This window comes from the organism of the source record quoted next, unplaced genomic scaffold (assembly GCF_019419815.1).
Source record: "Pyrus x bretschneideri cultivar Hongxiangsu unplaced genomic scaffold, Pyrus_bretschneideri_v1 Contig29, whole genome shotgun sequence".
NCBI classification, from domain to species: Eukaryota; Viridiplantae; Streptophyta; class Magnoliopsida; order Rosales; family Rosaceae; genus Pyrus; species Pyrus x bretschneideri.
In genome coordinates this window covers 3,185,068-3,210,654 of record NW_025999601.1, presented here as the reverse complement: position 1 = coordinate 3,210,654, position 25,587 = coordinate 3,185,068, and the positions used below count along the sequence as shown (strand labels likewise).

Sequence of the window (25,587 nt, the reverse complement as noted above, 5' to 3'; positions counted from 1 at the left end):
TTATCCACTACATGAATCTCGAAATTCAAGTTCATCTAACGGTGATAAAAAAGAGGGATGAAAACCTAATTTCTCTTTTAAACTATTAGATTGTCACATCCCGGCCCGGGGCGGATCACTTCCCGAGCCCGCTCCACTACCGTAGCACGATATTGTCCGCTTTGGGCCGAGATGTGACAATTTGGTATCAGAGCCTAACCCTGGTCGCGTGTGTGCCGACGAGGACATCGGGCCCCTAAGGGGGGTGGATTGTGACATCCCACATCGCCCAGGGGAGTGATCCTTAAATGTATATTCTCATCCCTACCTAGCACGAGGCCTTTTGGGAGCTCACTGGCTTCGGGTTTCGTAGGAACTCCGACGTTAAGCGAGAAGGAGGCTTGAGCAATCCCATGATGGGTGACCCACTGGGAAGTTGCTCGTGAGTTCCCAAAAACAAAACCGTGAGGGCGTGGTTGGAGCCCAAAGCGGATAATATCGTGCTACGGTGGTGGAGCGGGCCCGGAAAGTGATCCGCCCCGGACCGGGATGTGACATAAATTACCCCACTATTAACTGTTGAGATTTAACCTAATATGCCAATTGATTTGATTTAAAAAAAAATAAAAACATACATTGGAAATAAAAATATGAAACCTTTTTTAATTATGACTCTGATTCTCTCTCCTAATCCCATTAACTTTCCATTTCTATCCTTTTCTTTTGCTTTCCCATGAGAATCCAGCAATTATGATCATTTGAGATTTGATTGCCTGACCAATTAGTCATATTAGGCTGCCCCTTAGAAAATCTGTTCTTGGTTTTGTTTTTGTAGCTTCCTGTTTTGTTTGTTAATTTGCATCAATATTGGTGTATCAAATCTCGTGTTCTGTTGTTTGTGGTTCCGGACTCATCTAGAAACCTTATTGGAACCCAAACATGCCACAACTATTTGAACCTAGTAACCTTATTGGAAAAGATCTTCCTGACTCATCTATTGCAAAAGAAATCCCAAAGTTGTTCCGTTTTTGGTGAGTGGAAAAGAATCCGGCCTGAATACAGAATGAACATCCGCATGTGTTCAAAACATTCCAAGGGATATATAAAGAATCGGGTCTGAATAAAGAAAACAAAAGTTTGGTTGGTGCAGAAAGATTCAATCATCAAGATGGAGAAGAAATTTAAAAACAAAATAAAAAACGTAGAAACCAAGATAGCATGGTCATGGGAGGTATCTGTACATAGGATGAACAATGAAGAGAGAGAATATAAAATTCTTAATTAAAAGGTTTTTAGAATGTTATTCTCAATTTATAATTATTTGAATAAAGAAAATTAATTGGACTAATTAGATTATATCTCAACCATTAAAAATGTACACATCTAATGGTTTAAGAGTTGTGTCAAAATTTGTGTTTTTTTTTTGTGGTACCACGAGTTTGCCCCTATATATATATGGGATAGGATCAATGTCTAAAATATCGATGATATCGGAAATATCGGTAGTCCAAAAACACGAAAATTTCGATGGAAATATCGGGATATTATAGATATTGATAAAAATTGAATAAAAACCACGGAAATTGTAAGAAAAACTTGGAAATTTTTATTGAAACTTTGCAGGATGTTTATTTAGTCAATTTTATCACAAAAAATTGGAAGGAAATGTATTGCATGATGGATTTAACTGATTTAAGTTGATTATATAGCGAGTTGGCAAACATTGTGAGTGTAGAAAATATGTAGTAATTAATGAAAGAAGTTTAAACACACCATAACCATTTATATATAATGAATTAGTACAATATTTTACACTTCATACATTGCATGGTAAGATACATAAGTGACTTAGTACCACATAGAGTTCCTATGAGGTTCAAAATTTTTACTATCTTCATCATCTCTATGTGTAAGTGTATTGTGAAGAGTAGTCATCAAATGATAAATCCCCAAAATAGTTTTGCATGTAATTGTTAACATGCCATCCATATGGATCCGAGATTGGTTGACGTTGTCCATAAGCAAAATCATTTAAAGATTAAGTCTCAGATTCTTTCCATGAGTCGCTCAATTCCATCCCAACAGGAATGGGATATGAAGGGTAGGGAAATGGTTGGTTATGAGTATAACCATAGACTACTTCTCACTTCAACAGAGTCCGAAGTTATAAATAACGAGTCAACTTCTTGACTTGACAGAGTCCCCTTACCTCTTTTTCTACAAGTATAGTCTTTCCTTATGGCACCAATTCCTGGTCCTGCCCACCTACTGCCATGGTTCTCATCTTGTGTTGCATGCGTGAAGTTTGCCTCATCAGTGAAGGGGCTCATAAATCCGGGAGGTGGTCCAACATAGTTTCCATATCCACCACTACCTCTAGCTCCACTATATCCTTCATCATTCCCACCTCCGGTGGCAGGTGAGTCTCCTGATCTTGTACTAGAGCTATCATTAGTATCAGCAGGATCTTGTGGTTGTGTAGGATTGGAAGAAGGTGGAATTCCAGTGTTTCTTGGTCTTGGGCGTAAAAGTTCTTCAAAAGAGTCAGCGCTGCTAGATCCCACCTCCTCCTCTAATACTCTTTCTACATTTATCCCTTCATTACGTGCTTTTTCAACAACTCTTAGAGCTGGGTTGCTTTCATCATCATCTAAATGAAGAGGTCTAATCCATTGATAAAGTTGGTTACCATCTGTATCATCATCTTCAACAAAAATATCAAACACATCTAGTGGGACACCACGGTTGACATGATTTATTTCTGCTTTCTTATCTCGAATTTGAAGCTTCATTTGTAGTAGCAATAAACTAATTTTTCCAACCTACTATGAGCCAACCTATTTCTTTGCTTTGTGTGTATGAGTGCAAATGTACTCCAATTTCTTTCACAAGCAGATGAAGAAGCTGTTTGTGATAATACTTTGATTGCTAACTTTCTCACAGTTGGTGATCAGTCCCATACATGATCCACCATTCAGCTATAATGAAAAACAATGTTGATAAGCCTAATAACTCCAACAAATTCTATTATAAATTGATAGTGAAATATGTTTACACTCACTAGGAGACATTTTTGTTTGAGCAGCAATTGATGTTGGTTCTTCAAAAGTTCTTCTTGCATCTTTAAACCATGTTAGTTGAATTCAATAAATCGGGTTAGTTTAATCCAACAATGTAATTATTATAATTTAAGTAATTGTGTACAAATTGGCCAACTGCTGGTGATGCAGGGTCTAATTTAGAGTATACATTATGTACAACACGTATAAGGGTACCATCATCTCCAACACCGGGTCTGTATTGGTATCGAGGATTCAAATAATATGCTATTCAAAGAAACACATACTCTAATAAGAGAAATAATACTTATGCAGCTAAAGAAATGAATTGCAAATTATGACATAATTTATACCTGCTGCATGCAAATCGTGGTATAATGTTTTATACCATCGGTCATCAATTATCTTTATGACCCACCTTGCACCATGTTTTCTTTCCAAGTCCTCCTTCACTACACGCATCAACTCATATGTTGCCCCCATAGTTGGATGCACTTCTGTGTCAAAGATCCGTAAAACTTTGTAAAGAGGTTCAAATAGTTGGGACACATGTTCTGATTAAGTCCAAAAAGCATGATCAAGCACTATACTTTCCACCATACGACCTGCATTTGAGTGGCTAAAATTGTGGTTGGCCCAATTGTCACTAGTGAATAGTTGCTTCAACCCTGCTTTCTTCTTAAGTAGGCTATCTAATGCAATATAGTTGGTGGCGAATCAAGTGGTAGCTGGACGAATAATTTCTCCTTTGCAAAATTCACGCATCTTTGCCAACAACCAACCATGATTGTAAATATAATTTATGATCGTTCTAGCTCTTTTTATGACATTAGCAATATTCTCTTTCTTCCCCATTGCCTCAAACATGAGATCAATACAATATGCTGCACATGATGTCCAAAACACATTATGATGCTTCATTAATTTTTTTCCAGCTTTGACAAATGCAGAGTCGTTGTGGGTGACGACTTGGACAACATTATGCTCTCCCACCTCCATGATTACATCCCTCAATAATTTGTAAATATACTTGTAGTTCTTTATATGGTCTGAAGCATCAACGAACTTCAAAAAAATTGTCTTTCCCTTGGAGTATACCATGAAGTTTATGATAGACAATCTGGTCGGGCCAATCTATCCGTCACACATGATTGTGCAACCATTAGTTTTCCACTTTGACCTCAACTTGTTAACATACTCGCCAATGTCTTTATACTCCATTTCCAAATATTTGTTTCTTACCTCATAGGGAGTGGGAGGTTGTACTCCAACACCGGCCTGTTGACATCCCAATACCATATTTTTTGAAATGATGTGATGATGCCTTCTCAGCAGGGACATTTTCATAGATAAAGAACTTGCTAATTAGACGCCCCATTCCCTCCTTCACATTACCTCAAGTGAAATAACTCCAAACACTCTTTTGACGTGCTTTGGATGACTTATATAAACTTGGGGCTATTGGTGGTGTTGGTTGTGATTCTCTAACACTTGCTCCCCATCTCATTTGTGCACCACCACTTGTCCCAGAACCTTGTGCTCTATTAGGAATTTTATGAAGGTGTTCTCTTTCCCATGCTGACTGTTTGGAGGCACGTAATGCTTGTTTGAAATTGCGTCGTTCTTCAGGTCCTATGTCATCATCACATTCGTCCTCATCGTCATCATCATCATCATCATTGTCAACCGCTTGGCCAATGACTTCTCCTCGTAGCCCAGCTCGAATATTTTCCATTCCATGTGTTTTCTTTTCCTTCTGGTGTTTTTTATTTTTTTAATAATGTGGTGATGAATGCCTTCACTTCTTGTGGGGGGGGGGGGGGACATTATCGCATCGTTGGACATTATTTCCTGGATCTAATCCACTAAGATGGTACTTAAGTCGTGTCACTCCGCCACTCTTCATTACCCGACCACAATATTTGCAAACTGTGTCATGTTTGTTTTCGTCTATTGAGTCTCCATGTTCCCAAGTTGGATCACGTTTAGTAACTCCACTAGACATCTTAAACGTACCTATATTTATTTTTCATGGAAATTAGGCAATTATTTTTTGGCCAAAAAATATAGTAGTGATGACGGTTATATAAGAGAACCTAAATAATAAAGTTATTTTACAGAAGAATTAAATACGAAGTAAAGAAAATGATTGTAAGAATTTAAGTAATTATAAAAATAATATGGAATAATAAAACCTAATATTAATGAATAATAATTCAATTTGATAATAATCCAATTTAATAATAATCCAATTTAATGAATAATCCAATTTGATAATAATCCAATTTAATGAATAATAATCCAATTTGATAATGAAAAAACCTAATATTAATAAAATAATAAATAACATTAAACATATTAAAATTATCCTAGGGAATAATTATACAACATTACTTAATTACTTCAAAAAATTAACATGCAAGTATTATTTGGTTCTTAGATCACATGTACGGGTCCACACAAATTTTTTTGTTGTTGTATAAATTACAATAATATAAATATAAGTTTGTAAACTTACCTTAAATATGGAACCCTTTGTGTTGAAGCTCTGAAAGGGCTCTGAAAGGGCTAAGGGAAGAAGAAGAAATGAAAAGGTGTAATAGAGGTGTGGTGATCTGATACTCTGAATGTGAAAGAGTTGGAAGTGGCACACGGTTTTGAGTATAAAACCAACCACCACTACATTTTGTCTTGTCAAAAGTTGTCAAAAGTTTCAAAAGTTGGCCCGTTTAGGGGATTTATATTATATATATATATATATATATTATATTATGTAACTTATCATAACACACACACCACCACACACACACACACTAAATTATTATGTTTATTTTATCGATATTATCCCGATATTACCGATATGACCGATATTATCCCGATATTACCGATATTATCCCGATATATTGACGAAAATAAGGTGGATACGTGTGAAAATACCCCCCTCTCAAAAAAACGATATTATCGACGAAATATCGCCGATAATATCTATATTTAAGACCATGGATAGGATCAAGGGACAAATACTTTTACAAATATTTTTACACTTCTTTGTAGCATTTAGATTTTATAACATTCAGCGGTCTACATTGAGAGTGATGTGAAGAGTTTTAAACATTAAATGACTTGGTTGATGATGTGGGTTATAATTAATAAGGAAAATACTAATCTAAATGAAACATGATACACTACAAGAAGACATGGCTTAGGTGGTGACAGACATTCGTCACATAAACATGAAAATTCATCACATTTGATTATATGTGATGAAAATCCAGCGTCACTATTTTCATCACATATACTAAGTCACCTATAGTTTAGTGACGAATTTTTCATTCGCCACATATTTTTAGTATTTGTAATGCCAAATTCGTCACTTAATAACTTTAACTGTGACATAATAAGCGTCACAAAACACAGAAGTCAGTGACCCATAAGTTTGTCACATAACAAATGCATAAGCGAGGAATTTATCATCACCCAATCTGATCCTATAATGCTATGGTTGAAGATAAGTGAGATTGAAAGCGTCAATAAGTTAGGTTACACCCTAGGACACACACACATTTCATAACAAATATGAGGCAATACTTTGGTTAATCACATTTCATTGATCAATAAGTTAGGTTACATCCAATAAATACACTAAGTATATATCCCAAAAGCTAACATAAGCATCCTAACACCTCTAAACATATTGAGATGCTAACAAGATTCTAAGGCGTTGAGTTGGTAACAAAACAGGTATACTGTGTGCATGTTTGAAACCAACAATAAAATACATAATATAAGTCATCAGCCATATCATGGTCTTTACTTCAACACAAGTACCATTGTCATTTGAAATATCGCCATCACTATCTCAGGTGCTTCTTGAATACTTTCTCCTTTTAACTCCATCCTTCTTTTTCTTCATCTTATCCTTACATAATAAAAGAGAAGAAAATAAACATTGGTGTCAAGAGAATAGCAGGTGCATTGGGATTTTGAATAACAACTTCTAAGAGCTCAAAATCCAAGGTAAGTGAAGTAAATTTTAAACTTGTTGTGATATCCCGTCCCAAAAATTATTATTTTATTTTATTCTTGACGTATTTCGAAGGTTTGATTGGAACTAGTTCTTTATTTCTCCAAATTTGAGAAAAACGAAGTGAGAGTTACTTTAGTCATTTCTAATTTTCTCGACCTTTTCGGTCAACTCTTGAATTGGTTAGGTAGAGTTCGATTCCATGAGCGCGTAGGCGTAAACAAATCTTATTTCCGAGTCCGAACGGAGAAGTTAGAGTCGTTTAAAGTTGGTGGCATTTTGGTAATATTACCAAATTGCTATAAATTAAATGGGAGGGAAACCTCCAGATAGAAGGGAGAGTTTTTCGGAAAAATGGTGGGGGGGGGGGGGGGGTGAAGAGCTGCCTAACCCGTTTTTAGGGAGAAATTGACCCATAAACCCACCAAACTTGACCCGCTTGTATCTTTTTCATCCGAGCTCCGTTTTGAATGATCTTGGTGTCCATGGAAAGCTCTTGGCGAGCCCTACATCTCTGTGATGTTAGATTTTCCTTTTTTTTTTTTCCATCTTTGCAGTTCGAGGTCTCAAAGTCCACGACTTTTCCGGCGGTTTTATCATTTTTCCGGCGATTCCGGCAATGATTTCCTTCGAGTGAGGTATGAAACTTCATCTACTCTTTATAATCTTCAAATGGGTATGCTTAGTTTGTGCTTTCGTATTCGTTTTAGAGTTGGGTGTTTAGAACACCTAGAAATCCGGTTTTCTCCGGTGAAATTGGACGGTTTCCGGTTAGAATTTATCGTCGGCCTAGTTGTGAAAAGTGTTTCTCTTGTTGAGCTCTAGCTACCATGTAAATTTGAGCTCCTCTAGTTAATGTTGAAATTCGGGGTTTGTAAACCCTCCACCTTGACTTCCACCGCGTGTGGAGGTGCGTGGGATCGTTCACGAGTGTTGTCTAGGTTTCAAATACCCTCTAGTGATCATGTGAACCTATGTCTAGCTTGGTTGCCAAAGATTCAATTGTTGGGTGTGGTGATCAATTTGGACCGCCACTTGTTTGTGTGATTGACGACAATTCAACCATTGGATCATAATGAAACTTTAGTATGTTATCCTCGAAGCATAATGTGGACTTTGGGAAGTTATGGATCATAAATCTGATTTGCGGATTGTTGTGGACCCCATCGTTGACCGAGAGTTGAATTGTGGTCAACATGTCTCGAAACGTTCTAAATAATAAAATTAGTACTAGGGGAGACTTAAGTGAAGTCTAATGGGTCTACATTGGTTAGAGAGTGACTTGAACATATGTGGTATGGTTATTATCTTGATTTCTTATATTGATATCATCTGTGAATTTTACTTGGTCTTATAATGTGATTCTATTGAAATGTGATTATATAAATATATATTTATATATATTTAGCCATAGACCTATGTTTATCAAACGTGATTTGGCTTGTGTACTGATGATGATCGTGGTATATGAATTGACGTGCATATTCGAAAGGTATTTGAATTACATAGATGGTATGTTATGATGAAATGTGAGTGACTTTAATATGTGTGAATATGAAATGGCTTTATAATCATTTTCCTATAAATTTTTAATTTTCATATTTAGCCAATGATATAGTTATATGAAGTGGGATTTGACGTGCATATTGGAAATATGGTTTATTTTGTATGATTGGCTTGATTTGATGAGGTGAGGGCTAGTGGTGGACCGTTAACCCATTGTCATGGGGTTTGTTGCTTTGAAACATGTGTCAATGCTCGTTTCATTATTTCATTTCTTGTTTCGTTGAGCCTTTATAACTTGAGTAACTTGATTCATGTGTTGTTTCATCGATTGGTGGTTATGCAATGTACTCTGCGATTCCGTTGAGTGATGGTCCGGAATCCTTCCTACTCCACTCCGCGATTCCGTTGAGTGATGGTCAGGAATCGTATCTTTGTTTGGGTTCCGTTGAGTGATGGTCCGGAATCCCTCTTACTCCGTGATCCCGTTGAGTGATGGTCCGGGATTGTATCCACCTTAGTTCATTGAGTTTAGTTTGAGATGGTTGCAAAGGTGTAGGCTTTGGATGAACTATGTCGCCCTACTTCTACTTTCATTGTGTGTATGTGAATATGGATGTGAGATGCTATGGTTGTTTGGAATGAACTTTTGGATGTTTGGGTGACTCCCTCGGTGTTTTTAATTGTTTGGTATTGATTTCTTATGAATGATTTATATTCAAGGTTTATAAATTATGATTGACGGCTGGTTTTATTATTGTATCACATGCTTATTTTATTGTCCCTCACCCGAGCCTATCAGCTTATCTGAGTGCCTGAATTGCCAGTGCACCAATTCCATAATATTGGCATTGACTTAACATATGACAGGTCTAGGTAGATTATGAGAAACCGCTTGATATTTTGGTTCCGTTGAGTGGTCCGGAATCCTTGCTCTTGTTCATTCCGTAAGGTGATTTAGAATCCTAAATTCGAGTAGATGGGAATTACTCACAATAGATATTGTGAAAATAAATTAGAATTACCATGTTATTATTCTTAACCCAAATTGGGAATTATGTAGAGTTCTTTAATTAAATTCGTGAAATGATATGTTATCTCACTGATTGATTAACGTAATTAAATGTTAATATTGTACTTGTGATTCCTTGATATGTTACAAGCTATGTATTGAAATATAATGTTGGAAGTATAGTGATTAGTATGATGAAGTGAAATGTGATTTGACTTGTGTATTGGAAATGGTTGTGATATGTGTTTGAAACGCATATTGAATTGCTTGGGAGATGTGAGGTCTAGTAATTGGCCGATAACCCATTGTGATGTGGATTTGTTGCTCGATATTGTTTCGTTTCGTTGAGTCTTTGGGAATTGAGTAACTTGAATCATGTCTTGTTCCTTCGAGCCGTTGTTATGTTTCATGGACTTCCGTTCAATTCGGTTGGGTGGATTGGAACTGAGTTCTGTTTGGATTCCGTTGAGTGATGGTCCGGAATCCCCTTTGGAGCCTTGGTCCGTTGGGTGGTCCAAAATCCCCTTTTCCAAAGATGTAGTCTTCAACTGAATTGTGTTGCTCTAGCCTTGCGTTTCGACTTGTTGTATGTGTTATTGATGATGTGATGGTTGCCATTATTGATTGAGGTGATTATGGAATGACGTTGGATATGAGTGGGGTCATCATGAGTATTTTAGTTGATTAATACTTCTAGAGATTAATGTGTACTTTGTTAATTCTTAACTATGTTACACACTATGAAATGCGATTTTATGTGGAAAACGTGATGAATTATGTGATGGTTGAAGTGGAAAAAGTAAATCGTCACGTGGGATTGATATGTTGGATACCATGGTTATGGTTATGACTTGACTCGTTGATAAATGTGGCTAGAGAATGGTATTGTACATCGTTGGTTCTTGAAAATGATATATGTTGTGAATTGCGGTATCATGTTGTAACATAATTGCCTATATATTGATGGAGGGGAAATCATGATTTTCAGATGGGTTGTTATGTAACCCTGAGTCAAGTAATTTCATGCTTGTCGAGTTCTATTGATTGATTGAGAAACGTTATACCTTTCGACGTAATTGGAGTGTGTTATATGTCAATTATTGTGCATGACGAACTACGAATGACTTGATCCCTGTTTAGGGTACGTAGGCAGTCTAACAGGGAGGCTAGATGCAGCCATAAAGCATACGAAAATAACTATGTGATTCGATTTTGAGTTGTGCTTGCCCATATCCCGGAGGTGGGATATGATAGATACGAATTTTTGATGACGTCACGTGTCAATTCGGGACGTATGTCGGGATTAGGGCGTAACACTTGTAACTGAAAATAACAGCGAGAGAAGTCAGCCAACTAGGTAACAACCTATAACTGAAAAGTATTACCTAAAAATTAAAGAAGAAGAAGAAATTCATTCAGGCTAATTATGGGGTTGGAGATGCAACCCCAGCTATTTGGACTGTTATTATATAATCTAAGAGCTCAAATTCATATAAACATTACTTATGGCTCAACACTTGCTTTAATCCTTGTAAATTTTCATAAGTTTTCTACGACACCAAGTTCAAGCAAAATCATCATCAACAAGCAAAAGCACAACAATCATACCCCGTCGAAAGCAAAAGCACAAATTATTCATAGAAACAAGTTAAGGACAACTATTATGTATAGTAAAATTATAATACTTGAAAAATTAATAGGACTTAATCTCAAGTTAGTGAAAGAGTTACATGGGCCTTATCAAAGGCTAGAGCTCTATGGGAAGATATAGGAAGCACGTCTTGGATAAGCATACAATCAAACAACCTTTCAGCTTTTACAAAATTCAAACAAAACACAACCGTTCTTTGAAACGAGAGATTTTTTAATGTGATTGGAATATAAGATATTACATTACGTGTCAATATACAAATAATAAAATATATGTGTTAAAAATTTAATAATTTAAAATAAAATCAGGTGCTGTACTGGCCATGATGAAAATTTTTTCATCTGAAACATAACAGAGGCAAATGGCGAAAGAGATAAGATAGAAAGCCCATAAATCCTAAGACTCTCTGTGCGTGAGCGGGAGAGAGAGAGAGTGACAATGGCATCCGCAGCATCGACTCTGTCGTGGAGTTCTTCCTCGTGGCTTCAAAGCTTCGCGGGAAACACAAACGAAGCTACCAAATTGTCAGATAGAAGAACGGGATTGGTGGTTGTCGCTCAGAAGAAAGCAAAGAAGGCTCGAACGGTAAATATAAGAAATGGGTTCTCTTCCTCTGGTATTTCTATGTTTACCCATAAGTTTAAATTTTTATAGTTTCTCTGCTTCCAGAATTCGAAAGTGGAAGAACCCACCTCAATTTATTTTTCTAAACATGTTCTTTTTCTTACAAATTCAAAGAAAAATAGTGAACTAAATGTAGCATTATTGTGGGGTTGTTTAATTTAATTGTTGTTGTTGTTGTTGTTTGATTGTTTCAGATAATTCTAAAGGAGGACATAACTGACCTGGGAAAGAAAGGGCAACTTTTAAGTGTGAAAGCTGGTTATTACAGGAATTATCTGCTACCATTGGGGAAAGCCCAGATTGTCACTCCCCTGCTGCTCAAGTAATGCATGACTGAATTTTCTCATTCGGAACGAGTCCCTTTATTTGTTTTTGTCAATTTCTTGTACTTTATGTTTCACATTTTCATATCTGAAGTTTACAATAAGACTTGTGAATCTGTTGTGTTGCGTTTACGAGTCAAACTAGTTTGATGACGAAAAGTTTTAGTTGGAAACCATAAGATAGAACTTATGCAGAATGCTGACGGAATTGATTAGATAATGTATGAGACGGAAAGAGGAGGCATATACAAGTTGTGAAAGTAATGTATGAAATGTCGATCGGTGTTTGTGGTGAGACTTGATTACCAATAGTTAACTGCTCTCTAATGTAAACTGCCTTTAGTGTATACTACCAACTATGAAATTCTTTCATAAATTCGACACAAAATTTGAATGTTCAGCCGATTCGCCTACTTCGAGTTTGATCCATGCTCATATTGTATCAATGTGAGGTACTAATAGTACTACTTCTCAAGTTCTCTGCATCAAAATGTGAACTTTTATTTGCATAACTATTATGCTTTTTAGTTGCTTCTGCAAATTAATTGGAAACATCTCAGTCCTTGGGTGCAATTCGTTTCTTACGTTTTCAGATAGAAATTTAAACTAGAGATAGACATAAAGAGGGTTTAACACCTATTGTGTGAATATGCCTCTTTTCTTGATGTGTTTTCTTAGATTGCACAAGCCATTAGCCTGCTTAATTTATAAGTTACAAGTTACAACTACATGGTTTTTATCCAATAAACAAATGTTTGTAATGTAAATTATGATTCACCGAAAGTAAACTTTTGCTCATTAAACATTGATAGATGACATGTCACACAAGGGTTTTGTGTCTAAGACTACATTATGCAGTAAGGCATAAACATAAGTTTTGGTGGGAGTTAAATCAAATTACCTAATGGCATTCACACTTTTTGGTTTTTTGGGAAAAATAATTAGGGTGCCAAATTAATTATATATCTCTTAAGAACATATTACTCATAATTTTAATTGTTCAGGGAAATGAAGGTGGAAGAGGAAAGGATTGAGGCAGAGAAAATACGGGTAATTAACACTTTTTTTTTTCTCCTTTTGTTTTGGGTGCCATACTCATGTATTTTTAGCTCAAATTTAAAATATGATTTGGATGTACTCTGGCTCTGTGCTGATTGTGTTTTATGTGGTGTTGTACACCCAAAACAATTCTAAATGCATTTGATACCTCTCTTGGCAGTAGATTCTATATTGTCTGAATTCGTCCTATCAATCATGTCTTGTATGATTATTTCATCCTGGTGCAGGTAAAAGAAGAGGCGGAGCAACTTGCTCGTATTTTTGAAACTGTTGGAGGTTTCAAGGTGAAGCGCAAAGGTGGAAAAGGAAAGTTAATTTTTGGAAGGTGAGTTGTATTCAGTGCGACATTAAATACTTCATGCACTGTCTGCATATGAAATTTAACAGAGATATGTTTCTGTAGCGTCACCCCCCAAGATCTTGTTGACATAATCAAGGCACAACTGAACAGGTAAGTATCTTTTATCAAGAGTATGATCGATATATCATTCGCAATTTTCACACGAGCTCTGTTATTGTTATCTGAATTTTGTCCGCATGATATATACCATATAGTTTCATAACACAAGCATCAATACTTTTACGCTTAAGAACTACTGCAGGCTAGCAGCAGAATTTTGCTTTTAAACCGCAACTCCCCCAAAAGAAAAAGAGGGAAAAGCAGCAAGAAGAGAGAGAATTTCATATTAATGCATTAGCTTAAATGGTTAGAAACTTCTCGAGAAGACCTCGCAAACATATCCCCGGAACCAAACTTTTCCAAACAGAAAAAGCTTGTGATAGTTTATTGTATGCTCGTGTATTTTGCAGTTTAAAAGTTTGTGATAATTTTATGTGTATGTGTGGATCGCAAATGGTGTGATATTTTGCAATTCAAATCTTTCATGCCGGTGTTTGTCATTTTATCTGTTCCAAGCACACCCTGATTGCTCCATGTCCGTTCTTTCATTCATACGTAGGGAAGTGGACAAGCGCATTGTGTCGCTTCCAGATATTCGAGAGATAGGAGAGTATATTGCAGAACTGAAACTTCACCCAGAAGTCACTGCTAAAGTGCGAGTAATCGTTTCTGCTAACTAGGGATAAGCACCTCCGGGAGTCATTTTCGAGGACCTACTTGAGCGGAGAATTCCCTTTTTGAGGTATTTGTGCAGGATGTACATGGCCAAAGTACCATCAACATCATGTATTTCATTCATATAGGCACCAATTGGAAGGAGGCAGTAATGTTAATGTAATGTAACGAAGGTAGAGATGTATAAATCTGATTTACCTGCCAACGTATTTTTGTTGTTCATTACATTTACATTTGATTAAGTACCACTTTTGGGCAAATTCTTTTTCCTCCATTTTCTATGTCAACCGTTTTCTTCTAGGAAATATTTATTTTTTATTAAAGAGTTCAAAACTATAACAATAATTTAGGAGATGAGAGAGTTTCGAATCAGAAACGCATGGGTGAAAACTCAACACTGTATCGTCTAAGAAATATTATTTGTTTCTCGCAAGTGATAATTCTTCTTCTCAGCAAATCTTAGGACGACTTCAATTTTTACCCCAAGAAGACCCTACTTTTGGGTAAAAAGTTGTTCAGTTTTCTTTTCTTTTTTGTAAAAGAAGAGAAAGTACAAAACATGCACTGGAAAAAAAAATGTGGCAAAAAGTGATAAATTAAAATGTTGCTGCCCAGGATCGAACTGGAGACCTTTAGTGTGTAAGACTAACGTGATAACCACTACACCACAGCAACCTTGAGATAATTGTGTTTAGATAACAAATATAAGTAAAACTTGTATCATATATGGGGCTAATGAAGGAGGATCAAAAGGATGATTAAATATTAATTAATTATGTTGCTGCCCAGGATCGAACTGGGGACCTTTAGTGTGTAAGACTAACGTGATAACCACTACACCACAGTAACGTATTGGCTGGCAACGCGTTTTATCTACCCTTTTGGTTTACTTATTTGAGACACACCTTTCTGGCGCTCTTCATTTGTTTCAATTGATCCAAGCTATTTAATTTTCAAGCCTTATTTCTTGGATTAATAATGCAAAAAGTTGGATGAATCCAAAACTACTAATAATATAAAAATAGCCGAAAAAGGTATTTCAAGAAAATACTCAGCTAACAACCATTTCATTAAGTGGTTTAAAGGTTTTTGAATTTGAGTGTTTTTTTAAGGACCTAAAAATTAAATGGTTTGATTCGTTTGAATCATTCAAATACAATGTAGAGCTGAACCTACAACAAGATTCCTATAAGCTTAGTAAGAAATCACCCTTTTCTCCCAGTGACTTTAAGCATGGTTGGGATTGAACAGAGGCACTTATAGAGGGAGGTTATTACCCTCTTAATTTCTTACTTATAAGATTAGGCCTCTTAATTTCTTACTTATAAAGTTGGTGTTATTACCCTTAAAAAAGTCATTACAAACTAAATACATACATATAAACAAACCAAAGGCCTAAAGTTAACATATAAACAAGCAAAAAATGGGCCAAGATAAACAAACTACAAAAGGGCCAACCAACAGTTGAAGCCCAAACACACAAACGAAGTTACAAACTCCAAAAACATCTACTGCATCCGCCACCGCCACCGCCATAGTAATTCTCGATCCATCCAATTCCTCGTCCACAGCTGAGCATCGCCTCATCAATTGTAGCATTCGACCCTGATTTACCTCCCAAGCACAGCCACAAAGAAAAGATAGCCAACAACTGATCGAAAAAAGCCAACTATCAGGATGAAGTCCGTGGAAACGCACAAACAACACTGTTTGTAAAGGAAAATAACAAGGAGAAGGTGGTGGTGTTGGAAACACCCGAGCCGGTGTAAACACCGAAGCTCTACGCACGATCTCAACAACATGCATGGCTAAAAATCAGAATGTGAATGAACAAAGAGGAGGGATACCAACTGGGCAAGAGGTACAAAATAGATTGGGATAAAAAGGTAGGGGAAAAAGCTATAGAAGCAAAGAACAGAGAAGATAAAGAGAGAAGGGGGAAGCAGCGACCGACCCTGGTGAAAGCTAGGGTCGGCACCACCTGATTTTCTTAAATTTGGAAGCCTCACACCAAACGTTGAGAGAGACTCTATAGGAGAGAAAGATTCCTACTCAGAGAGAACCGTGTAGGGGAGACCTTTGCTGCACTTGCTCCGAGTTCCACATTCTTTTACCCCTCCTACCATTTTTGTGCACACAATTAGCACTTGCTTGGCATTCAAATCACACATCTTAATTCATCCAAAAGTAAATCATATACCTAAAAAAACAAGGGAAGTGTTATTGGCACTTCAAAAATCTCATTCTACACTCCTCACAAGTGTATTTTTCTTTCCTAAAATAGAAAATTTGAAGTGTAAAATGAGATTTTTGGAGTGCTAATAACAAATCCCAAAAACAAAATGTGTCATACATCCCTGTACCTCAATTCCAAAGCTCAAAGCCTAACAGGCAACATGGTAAAGAGATAAGACATTTTATTTAATTTTCCCATGCACCATGTTTTTCTTTCTACACTTTCTAATTAATGGTCATTGTTCAACATTTGTAAGAAATGCAAGCAACTTAGCAATTACTTTATTTGATATCATTCAAGGTACTTTGTAGACGTATGTTAGGTTACTTAGTTAAAACAACGTATTTCGTTGTACTCAAGTTGAATCTATTTTTTCATAGTCTTGACAATGTAACATTTTTATCGTTAAGTGACCTTGGCAGTATGTAACAATATTTTTTTGGGTTCATTAGATATAGATCCTTGCAACTCTTATTTTCTAGATAAAAATCCACCTAGTCATAAACTTCCAAATAAAACCCAAATTTAAAAAGGGAACTTTAATGAAAAGCTCCCGGTAAAAAATGACTGCCAATTAGAAAAATAATTGACCTATTATTACAAGATATTTACAACTTGTACCACAATAATTAAAGTAAATCAATAAATGTAATTACTCACCTTAATTACAATGAATAAATAGTTATTACACATAATATTACCCCTAACACACACACACACACACATATGCACAGTACTACATATATGTTCAAACATATTACACACACACACATATATATATGCACAATACTACATATATGTTCAAACATATTATACTAATTAATCTACCTATATGTAAATTTATGATGAGTAACTAACATATATTTTGTAGGTAAATTAATGTTGAATCAAATAATTAGAACATTCTTTTATTTAGTAGGTAATAAATTTTTCATGTATTATTACATTATAAGATATATGTACAAATAATAGGTAAATTAATTTTGAATCAAATAAAATTGCTTTATTTTGTAAGTAAATTAATTTTAAATCAAATATCATTCTTCATTATGTAGGTATGTTATTTTGTATGTATCATATATTGGGCACATTTTATTATTATATGTACAAATAATAGGTAAACTAGTATTGAATAAAAAAATATTATTTTTTATGTAGGTACATTATTTTGCATCTATTGGGCTTGCTTTATTATGTAGGTAAATTATTTTGCATGTATTTACATTTATTGGGTAAATTAATTTGCTTTTTTTTTTTTTTAAGCATCTAACATTTTAAAATTTAAATATATAGTAGGTGCACTGAATCAAATAATATTTTTTTGTAGGTAAATGATTTTGCATGAATTTTTATGATATCATGCATGTTTTTTTTTTTTTTTTGTTATATTGTGTGCGAAATAATTTACTTACATTTATATGTAAAATATAATTTGATTGACTGAACTAAGCATGTGTTATTACATATATTAGGCATGTTTTATTGTTATTATATATTAGGCAATAAATTTATTTTTTTTTTATTTATGTAAAATCATTAAATCTTCTTTACAATCCATATAGAATTAATTGTGTACAGCAAACATTCAAATAGGGGTATTTTAGGCATAATATATATATTTTTGAAATGTGTAAAGTCAAATATAATTAATGAATTAGCTGATGTGGAATCTAGTCAACGAGTTTTATCGGAGTAAAAAACTTTTGTAGAGTTTTATATGGAAAAAAATTAAGTTTCAGAGGCTAAAGTTATATTTTAGTATTTTTTTTCTTTTTCGGTCAATGAAATACAAATTATACCATGAAAAAACCTAACCCACTAAAAATAAGTTAACCGGCTGATTAGTAGTGATTAGATACATAATATCTCACCAAACCAAATAATGACAGCCATAAGAACAATAAACAAAAAGATCACAACTTAGGTGCCACACTCATGCAAGACCCGATTAACTCATTTTGTTTATAAATAATTTAGTTAAGTCTAAAGTGATTAAAAGTTCGAGTAATTAAGCCAGCAATTGACTGCAATTTCAATTGCAACAAGAATGGCCGGCAAATACCCATTTATGGACTGTGTGACAGCTAATTAGAGAAGTTTAATTAATTAATTTGTCTCTAAGCAAAAAATAGCCATATATATATATATATGGGTTAGGATTCCAGACACACGCTTTTGACATACATTTTTACGGAGTGTTCCATATTGTATTTCAGCAATCTGAACCATGTATATTTTAGGTTTTCTCTCAAAAATCATATCTATAAAAGAATCACTCAAATCCGAAACCATATGATCATTGGATTAAATTTAGTGTTTCTTTGTACAACCATATTTGTCTATTTTCTGTAGTACAAATGAGCGTGTTAATGGTTTTGGATTTGTCTAATTTTTTAAGGATGACATATGAGGATGTACTAAAATACAGATAGTTTGACTCATTGAAATATGTTACGAAGTGCTCCTTACAAAATAGGTGTCAAAATGTATTCAAAAGTGCGTATTCCCGAATCCTAATCCTGTATTGTATATATAAATATATGTATGTTCATGTCAATGCCACTAAAAGCATCCTTTTTGGGTGTCTTTGCTTTAGATAGCTTAGCCTTGCATGCTATGCCATTGGAGGAGCTAGCAGCCCGTGACCATACAGCTGTGTGAAGTTGGAGAGCACGCTACACTACTATTTCAATATATCTAATTCAAGTATGTGAAGTGAGAAGTGTCCACAAGTAGTCACACTTCATAACATGGGAGCCAAAACTGACAAAAACACTTCGTTTTCATTAGGACGTGCGTGGATGGATCAATTTATGCGTCGATGTTGTGCTACCTCGCTGTGATTGGTGATGGTTTTTTTAAACTTTTTTTTTGTGGTACTCGATAGTGTCTTAACTTTGTAATTGGACCAACAACGAAGTTTGTCTTTCCGAATACATACTTTCAAAAGATAGAAGTTAAATTTTATAACAACAAAATAATGCTTTTAAATATAACTTTCAACTCCCGTGAGGTGATATGTCATATGTTATTATATAAGTTCAGGCCCGACTCAGGCCCAGTGCAGGCAGGGTGACTGTCCAGGGCCCAAAAAAAATTAGGGCATCAAAATTATTAGGGTGATATATTTATATATGTTTTTATAAGATTATAAATTTATAAAATTTGGTTTAATTACAAAGAAATTTAACAAGAACCGGTGGTTTTGTTGTTTAAAATGAATGAGGAGGTCTTTGGTTCAAAACACCATGTGTGCTTATTTACATTCCCATTTTTACAAATTTCTTTTCACAACAATATAAATTTATAAAATTTGGCTAAATGATCAAGAAGTAATTAGAAGCAATGGTTTTTGTTGTTTAAAATTAGCGAAAGGTCCTAAGTTCGAAATGCCACGTGCATGTTTATTTCTTTTTCAATTTTTACAAATTTTTGTTTGGTTGTTAATTTATTTACTAGCTAGTAGTTATGTGAAAACAAATATAATTTTATCAATATCTTACGTGTGAAAATAAATGTTTTTTTTATATGAAATGAGGGCATATTTTTTTACGTCGCCCCGTGCCTCAAAAATCTTTGGTCCAGCCCTGTATAAGTTGAGATAAGTTTTTTTTTTTTTTTTTAAGTGTCTCTCCACTTGTATATGACTTATGTGCCCGTATTTCGAGCACACTAAATAATCTCTCCTATTATAATATCAATGACCAATGTAGAATCTCCCTCCACTTGTACATCTTTGTAGTTTTACTGAGAAGCAAATTTTAAGGCATCATGTAGCACCGCAACTTCCACAATGGAAATCGTAAAACTACCAAGATTTCTTGCACAAAATAAGATTTCCCCACTCATCACGAATAATTGTAAAGCCTCCGGCAGCACGTTGATTCATCACGGACTCATCCAAAATTTATTTTTTGGGGAGGACTCCAATTAATCTTTTGATCGGCACTATACTACCACTGTCTTGTGAGCTATAGGGACTCACATCCTCTTCAAAAAAATTATTTTCTAATACGAGCCGCCATAAGAAGAACGAAAATATATTTCCATGAGAATTAGAAAATATGAGGTTTTTTTTTTTTTTTTTTTTTTTTAAATTTCTAAAATGACTTAGAGTTTATGACTTTGAGTTAAAGTATCGCATCTTTACATATAAGCTAATTAATGGGCATCTACTTATTTATTAGGTAAAAATAGAAAGAAAAAAAGAAAAGGCGTAATTTAGGCCATTTTATGGAGATAGAGATGTTTGGTATTCATAGGACCAGTATTCTAAAAGGCTCCGTTTAAGGCCGCGTAGCCACTCTTGCGATTAATCCCGGTTTAAAAAAATATAAAAAGGGGTGTCTAGGCGTCTGCCTATCACGTCTAGGTAGACATAAGCAAACTAGGTGAGCTAGGTGGTTTTGTCACTTTTTTTGTTTTTTGTTTTTTTAATATTTATTTAAGAAAATGACTAAGGATTGCGACTCTCACTTCGATAGAAAATAGATCACTTTTATTTTGTGTTTTAAGTTTTCAAGAAATTGTAAGATACTTGTCGGATACTTGAATGAACACTCATATATATATGCTTGTTTGGTAAAAAAAAAAAAGAGGATTGCAATATTTTGTAAAATATTTGATGTTTTAAATATTAGTAATTAATGTATTTTTAGTGAATCATATTGTATGTGAAATACGAGTAGATTAATAGCTAGTCACACTATTAACTAAGTGTAAGATAAACTAAGCATAGCCTTACGGCCTCATAATACAATTGGAATGGTTTTTTATTTATTTATTTTTTATAATGAAAATTTGACATTAGCTAAGCATAACCTTATTGACCTTGTTATTTTATTCAAAATAAACTATTTCATAATCTATATGATTGATAATTTGGTGGATCAGCCAATAAGGAGAATCTTTTATAAAAGAAGCAAGGTCGAACTATTAATTAATTAAGTTAGTTAGCTCGTTTTGAGCATATAATGAATATTTAAATGTGGAGAGAAATAATGGGAGAGGATATATGACAAGGTAACCTCCCTGCTACATGTGCCAATGTCAATGATTTCCCCCCTCTCTAAGTGCATTTGGACACCTCCATTCTCACGCAATATGTCCACTTGCTTCACTTCACACCATTCACCAAAACGTGCACTTAGCAAACTCTCCACAAGTTAAGCTAGTAGTGTGAAAGTAACACTCTCATTGAATTCATAATTTATATACAAGCATATACCAATGACAAATCGTTGTAGACACGTAAATACTAATAAAAATTTGTCTATACATACATAAACACGATGTAAATTTCATGTTAAAAGATTTTATAGTTGATTCACTTGCATCTGGCCGGGATTTGGCCTATGTTAACTGACATCTTCATAGATAATACTTGGACCAGTCTAGCTAGAAGTTCCTACTCAAAGTTGTTTGTTGCTGATTTATAGAATTCTGTGTTTATGATCAAACTTGTTCATATTATAAATCACTCTATAAAGATCGCCTACAAAAAATTCAATTAAACTAAGTTTGTTTATTCATCGAACTATACAAAAACAGATGAACGAAATTGGTAAAAGTATTACGAATTGTCTATGTATTTGCTAAAATACTCTAAATGACCTTATTTTTAATTCACCTTTTGTAGAGATGATCTTTACATAGTGATTTATAATATGAACGACTTTGATCATAAATACAAAGCGTTGTAATTTAAACACAAAGAATTTTGAGTAAAAAAATTCCTGCACATCCTTGAACAGCCCAAGCATTGTTTTTCTTGAAAATGTGACATATATGGAAAAGGAAATTCTTTGACATGTGCATGGTAAAAGAAAGAGGAAGTCTAAATGATGGAGAACTTGATGATGTGAAAAGTTCCACAAAAAAAAAAAAATAAAAAAAAAATAAATAAAGAAGAAGAAGAGGAAATTCTTTGACATGTACATGGTAAAAGAAAAAGGAAGTGTAAATGATGGAGAACGTGATGATTTGAAAAGCAGTGAGCTATCACAACAAATATATGAGGGGATTGTGGGACCTAACGAAGCATACACAAAGAGAGTGGAGTGAGAGTGGAGATTGGATAAGTCGAAGCTAGCTAGCTAGCCAAACCCTAAAAACAAAGGAGAGTGTGTGGTGTGAGAGAGCTGGAGTATCTCTCTTGGGAATATCAATGAATGTGGCATGGTGTGGGCCCCACTAGGGAGAGATGATGATTGATGATCAAAAATATAGTTGAAGTGACTTGCAAAGTAAGGGATCACACAGCAGCACAGCAGCACAATTTGGTAAATTAGGTACAACTGTTTAGAGAGTGTTTGTGTTGTGTATGTATAATAATATGCGTTAGGCTTGGAACTAACTAAAAAACCTCGGTTAGATAGATTTTTTTCGTGTATTCAGAATGCAAAATGATGCATCATATGTTGTAATATAAGTAAAGACATGCACACTGAAAATATATCATTCTTTTATTTTATATTATAATAAGTGATATACTGACTTGTTTTCCAAAAATATGAAAAATTTCTCCCTAAGATGGTTCGTAAAATTAACATAGAAATTGATTATTATTGTTGTTTATTATGAATTAAGCTAAAAAAAATGAGAATGAGAGAGAGATACAGGTGGATACATGTGGCATGGCAGTTGCCAACTCTGCTTTGCTATCCATTACTTCTTGTCATTTAATGGAACAGACTGTGAAGTGAGAGGGAGAGAGCTTTTATAGGTTTTTAGTTTTATTATTATTATCATTATTATTATAACACCAATTCAAGGAGGAGGAGGTGGAACCTAATCCATGACATTTGGTTGTGGTGCTGGATGCTGCACTGCCGCCCAACCCTAGCCCTTAGCCGCTGCCACCACATTTTCCATCTCTCTCTCTCTCTCTCTCTCTCTCTCTCTCTCACACATAGTGTTTATGTGCATAGCTCTCCCACTTAAAAAAGGAACATAGAAAAAGGGAGGAAAATTGTAAAAAGAAAAAGATGCCTCATCACTCACTTTTCGTGAATGAAAGGCAACCGTGAACACTAACCACTTACTTACTCAAAGTATTCAACTTCAACCATTTAGATGATCCAACCATTTCTGAGTGACAAAGTAATATTCTAATTGAATTACTCTGATTTATATGAACAAGAATAAGAGTTTGGTGCGAGGAATTTGTATTGTCTTGGTCAATTGATGTAATTCACATCTATTACATGATCTAACATATGATAGTAAAAAAAAAAATTAAAAAGTAGAAAGAATGATCAAAGAATTTATATTCCACAAAAAATATCCAGCAACAGTAAAAATTGAAAATAACAATGCTTATAATTCACATTGAGATGATCTACTAATAAAAGATTCTCTCTTTTCTTATTTTTTTCTCTCTTAATACTGACAATCCACCAAAGCAGGGGCGTTGAAGACAAGGGTAGTTTGTTGGGTAGGCACAAACTGAAACTTAGACTCACGATGATGGTGATGGTGATGATGATCATGATCTTCTGGTGCAGGAAGGTTTAGATCCAGTGGGAGAACATTTCTCTGCAGTTTGGTACTTGTGCCAATCATATCATTGCTACTATTACTCACAGCCACATGTGTAGCAGTAGCACCATCAGGTCCACCACTAGTAGAGTTACTATTGGTTGCCGCAGATGCTGTTCTGTGCCTTCTCATGTGGCCACCAAGTGCCTGACCAGATGTGAACTCAGACCCACAGATTGAACACTCATGAATCTTAGGCTTGTTACCTATTTGGATTGGAATTGCAGGAGATGGGCTGCTCTTATATTTGATGAACTGCTTGCTTTGATCTTCAAATTTCTCAAAAGTTGTTGCTGTGATGGAATGGAGGGTTGGTGGCGCAGCCGCTGGTGGTGGCAATTTTTTTATTATCTCCTCCGTGCAGCTCATGGACTTCGGTTTTTTGTGACTTGCTCTATGGCCACCAAGTGCTTGAAATGAAGGGAAAGTTCTGTTGCATGTTTTGCACTCATAGACCAAAAAACCAGCCTTGCCCATGTTAATATTTTGTGCTAATCTTTCTTCAATGATCTGCTTTGGATTACCATGATCACCCTGAGCCAAGAGGATTAGGCAATTTGCCATGTCCTCTTCTTCTTCCGTGCTCTCATAAATCTCACTAGAAGTTGTGGGAGATGTAAATGAACTTCCATAATAGTTGTACTCGTGATCTCCTCCTCCAATGGTAGCAACGCCACAGGCACTCGATGAGCTAGAGGTCACCGCCGCGGTGACTACCCCATTCGGGGACTGAGGCCTCTGGCGCTTGGTACGCTTGCCTTTGATCATGATCATCTGTGACGCTTGCTCATTAGTCACGACTAATTCTTCTTGGCCCTCCATGCTCACAGACAAAAACCCCAGAATTTGGTTTTGACCAAAGAGAAAGAAATTAGAGGAGAGAGAGGAAACCGTGAAAGAGGTTTGATGTGAACTAAGAAAAGGAAGGGCTAAGAGGGAGTGAGAGGGAGGGGAGAGAGAGCAATGAAGGGAAGCAAGGAAAGAGGAGTGAGTGCTGTTGTTATATATAGTGAATGGCAAGAAAGTTTTGTGGGGTCAAAAGCCGCCCCTCCGCTCACAGTTAACCATAAATAAGTCTGCCACCAAAATCTTCCTTGCGTTTCCAACCTTCGAAGTGTTACTACCAAGAAAATTTGTTCTACTTTCAAGCGAATATATTGTACGTCAACACATTATTTCAATTGGAGTCATGTTCTCTCCTCTACCATCATGAGAGGGTTAGAGAGAAAAAGGAAGAAATATAGAAATTTACTGTTCATATTATTGTTCATCAAATCTCTTTTTAAAGTCAAATTTATACGTATATATAAGATTTATTAATGTAGTTATCCTTTGTCATGATAAATTTTTTTTACATATGTAGTTATAATATAGTCAGTAAATATATAATAGTGTTACTCGATCGAGTATTAAAAGGTAGATGTGTAGACTTTTAATGATTAGGTGGTGGGTTTGTTGTTTTATAGCTAAACTAAAATATATGACTCGCCGGAGTGCATGGCA

The 25,587-nt window shown here is 35.0% G+C and overlaps 2 protein-coding genes, 1 long non-coding RNA gene and 2 other non-coding genes across 5 annotated transcripts; 1 reads left to right on the top strand and 4 right to left on the bottom strand.

The window, feature by feature from the left end:
- Positions 1-6,626: 6,626 nt before the first annotated feature.
- On the bottom strand, positions 6,627-11,412 carry LOC103947722. The gene is made up of 2 exons (XR_007260072.1): positions 11,308-11,412; positions 6,627-6,957 (listed from the first exon to the last, which is right to left on the bottom strand). It is a non-coding gene; the product is annotated as an uncharacterized LOC103947722 (long non-coding RNA).
- A 141-nt stretch (positions 11,413-11,553) lies between these two features.
- LOC103947721 (50S ribosomal protein L9, chloroplastic) lies at positions 11,554-14,569 on the top strand. Its single transcript, XM_009358666.3, has 6 exons — positions 11,554-11,813; positions 12,047-12,174; positions 13,180-13,225; positions 13,462-13,559; positions 13,638-13,685; positions 14,194-14,569. Exons 1-6 carry the CDS (start codon positions 11,667-11,669, stop codon positions 14,312-14,314), a joined length of 588 nt encoding a protein of 195 aa, XP_009356941.1. The 5' UTR covers positions 11,554-11,666; the 3' UTR covers positions 14,315-14,569.
- A 342-nt stretch (positions 14,570-14,911) lies between these two features.
- TRNAV-UAC lies at positions 14,912-14,984 on the bottom strand. The gene has a single exon. It is a non-coding gene; the product is annotated as a tRNA-Val (tRNA).
- A 101-nt stretch (positions 14,985-15,085) lies between these two features.
- Positions 15,086-15,158, bottom strand: TRNAV-UAC. The gene has a single exon. It is a non-coding gene; the product is annotated as a tRNA-Val (tRNA).
- An 8,640-nt stretch (positions 15,159-23,798) lies between these two features.
- Positions 23,799-25,077, bottom strand: LOC103947720 (zinc finger protein ZAT5). Its single transcript, XM_009358665.3, has one exon. The coding sequence runs from the start codon at positions 24,904-24,906 to the stop codon at positions 23,926-23,928; it is 981 nt and encodes a 326-aa protein (XP_009356940.2). The 5' UTR covers positions 24,907-25,077; the 3' UTR covers positions 23,799-23,925.
- Between the last annotated feature and the right edge of the window lie 510 nt (positions 25,078-25,587).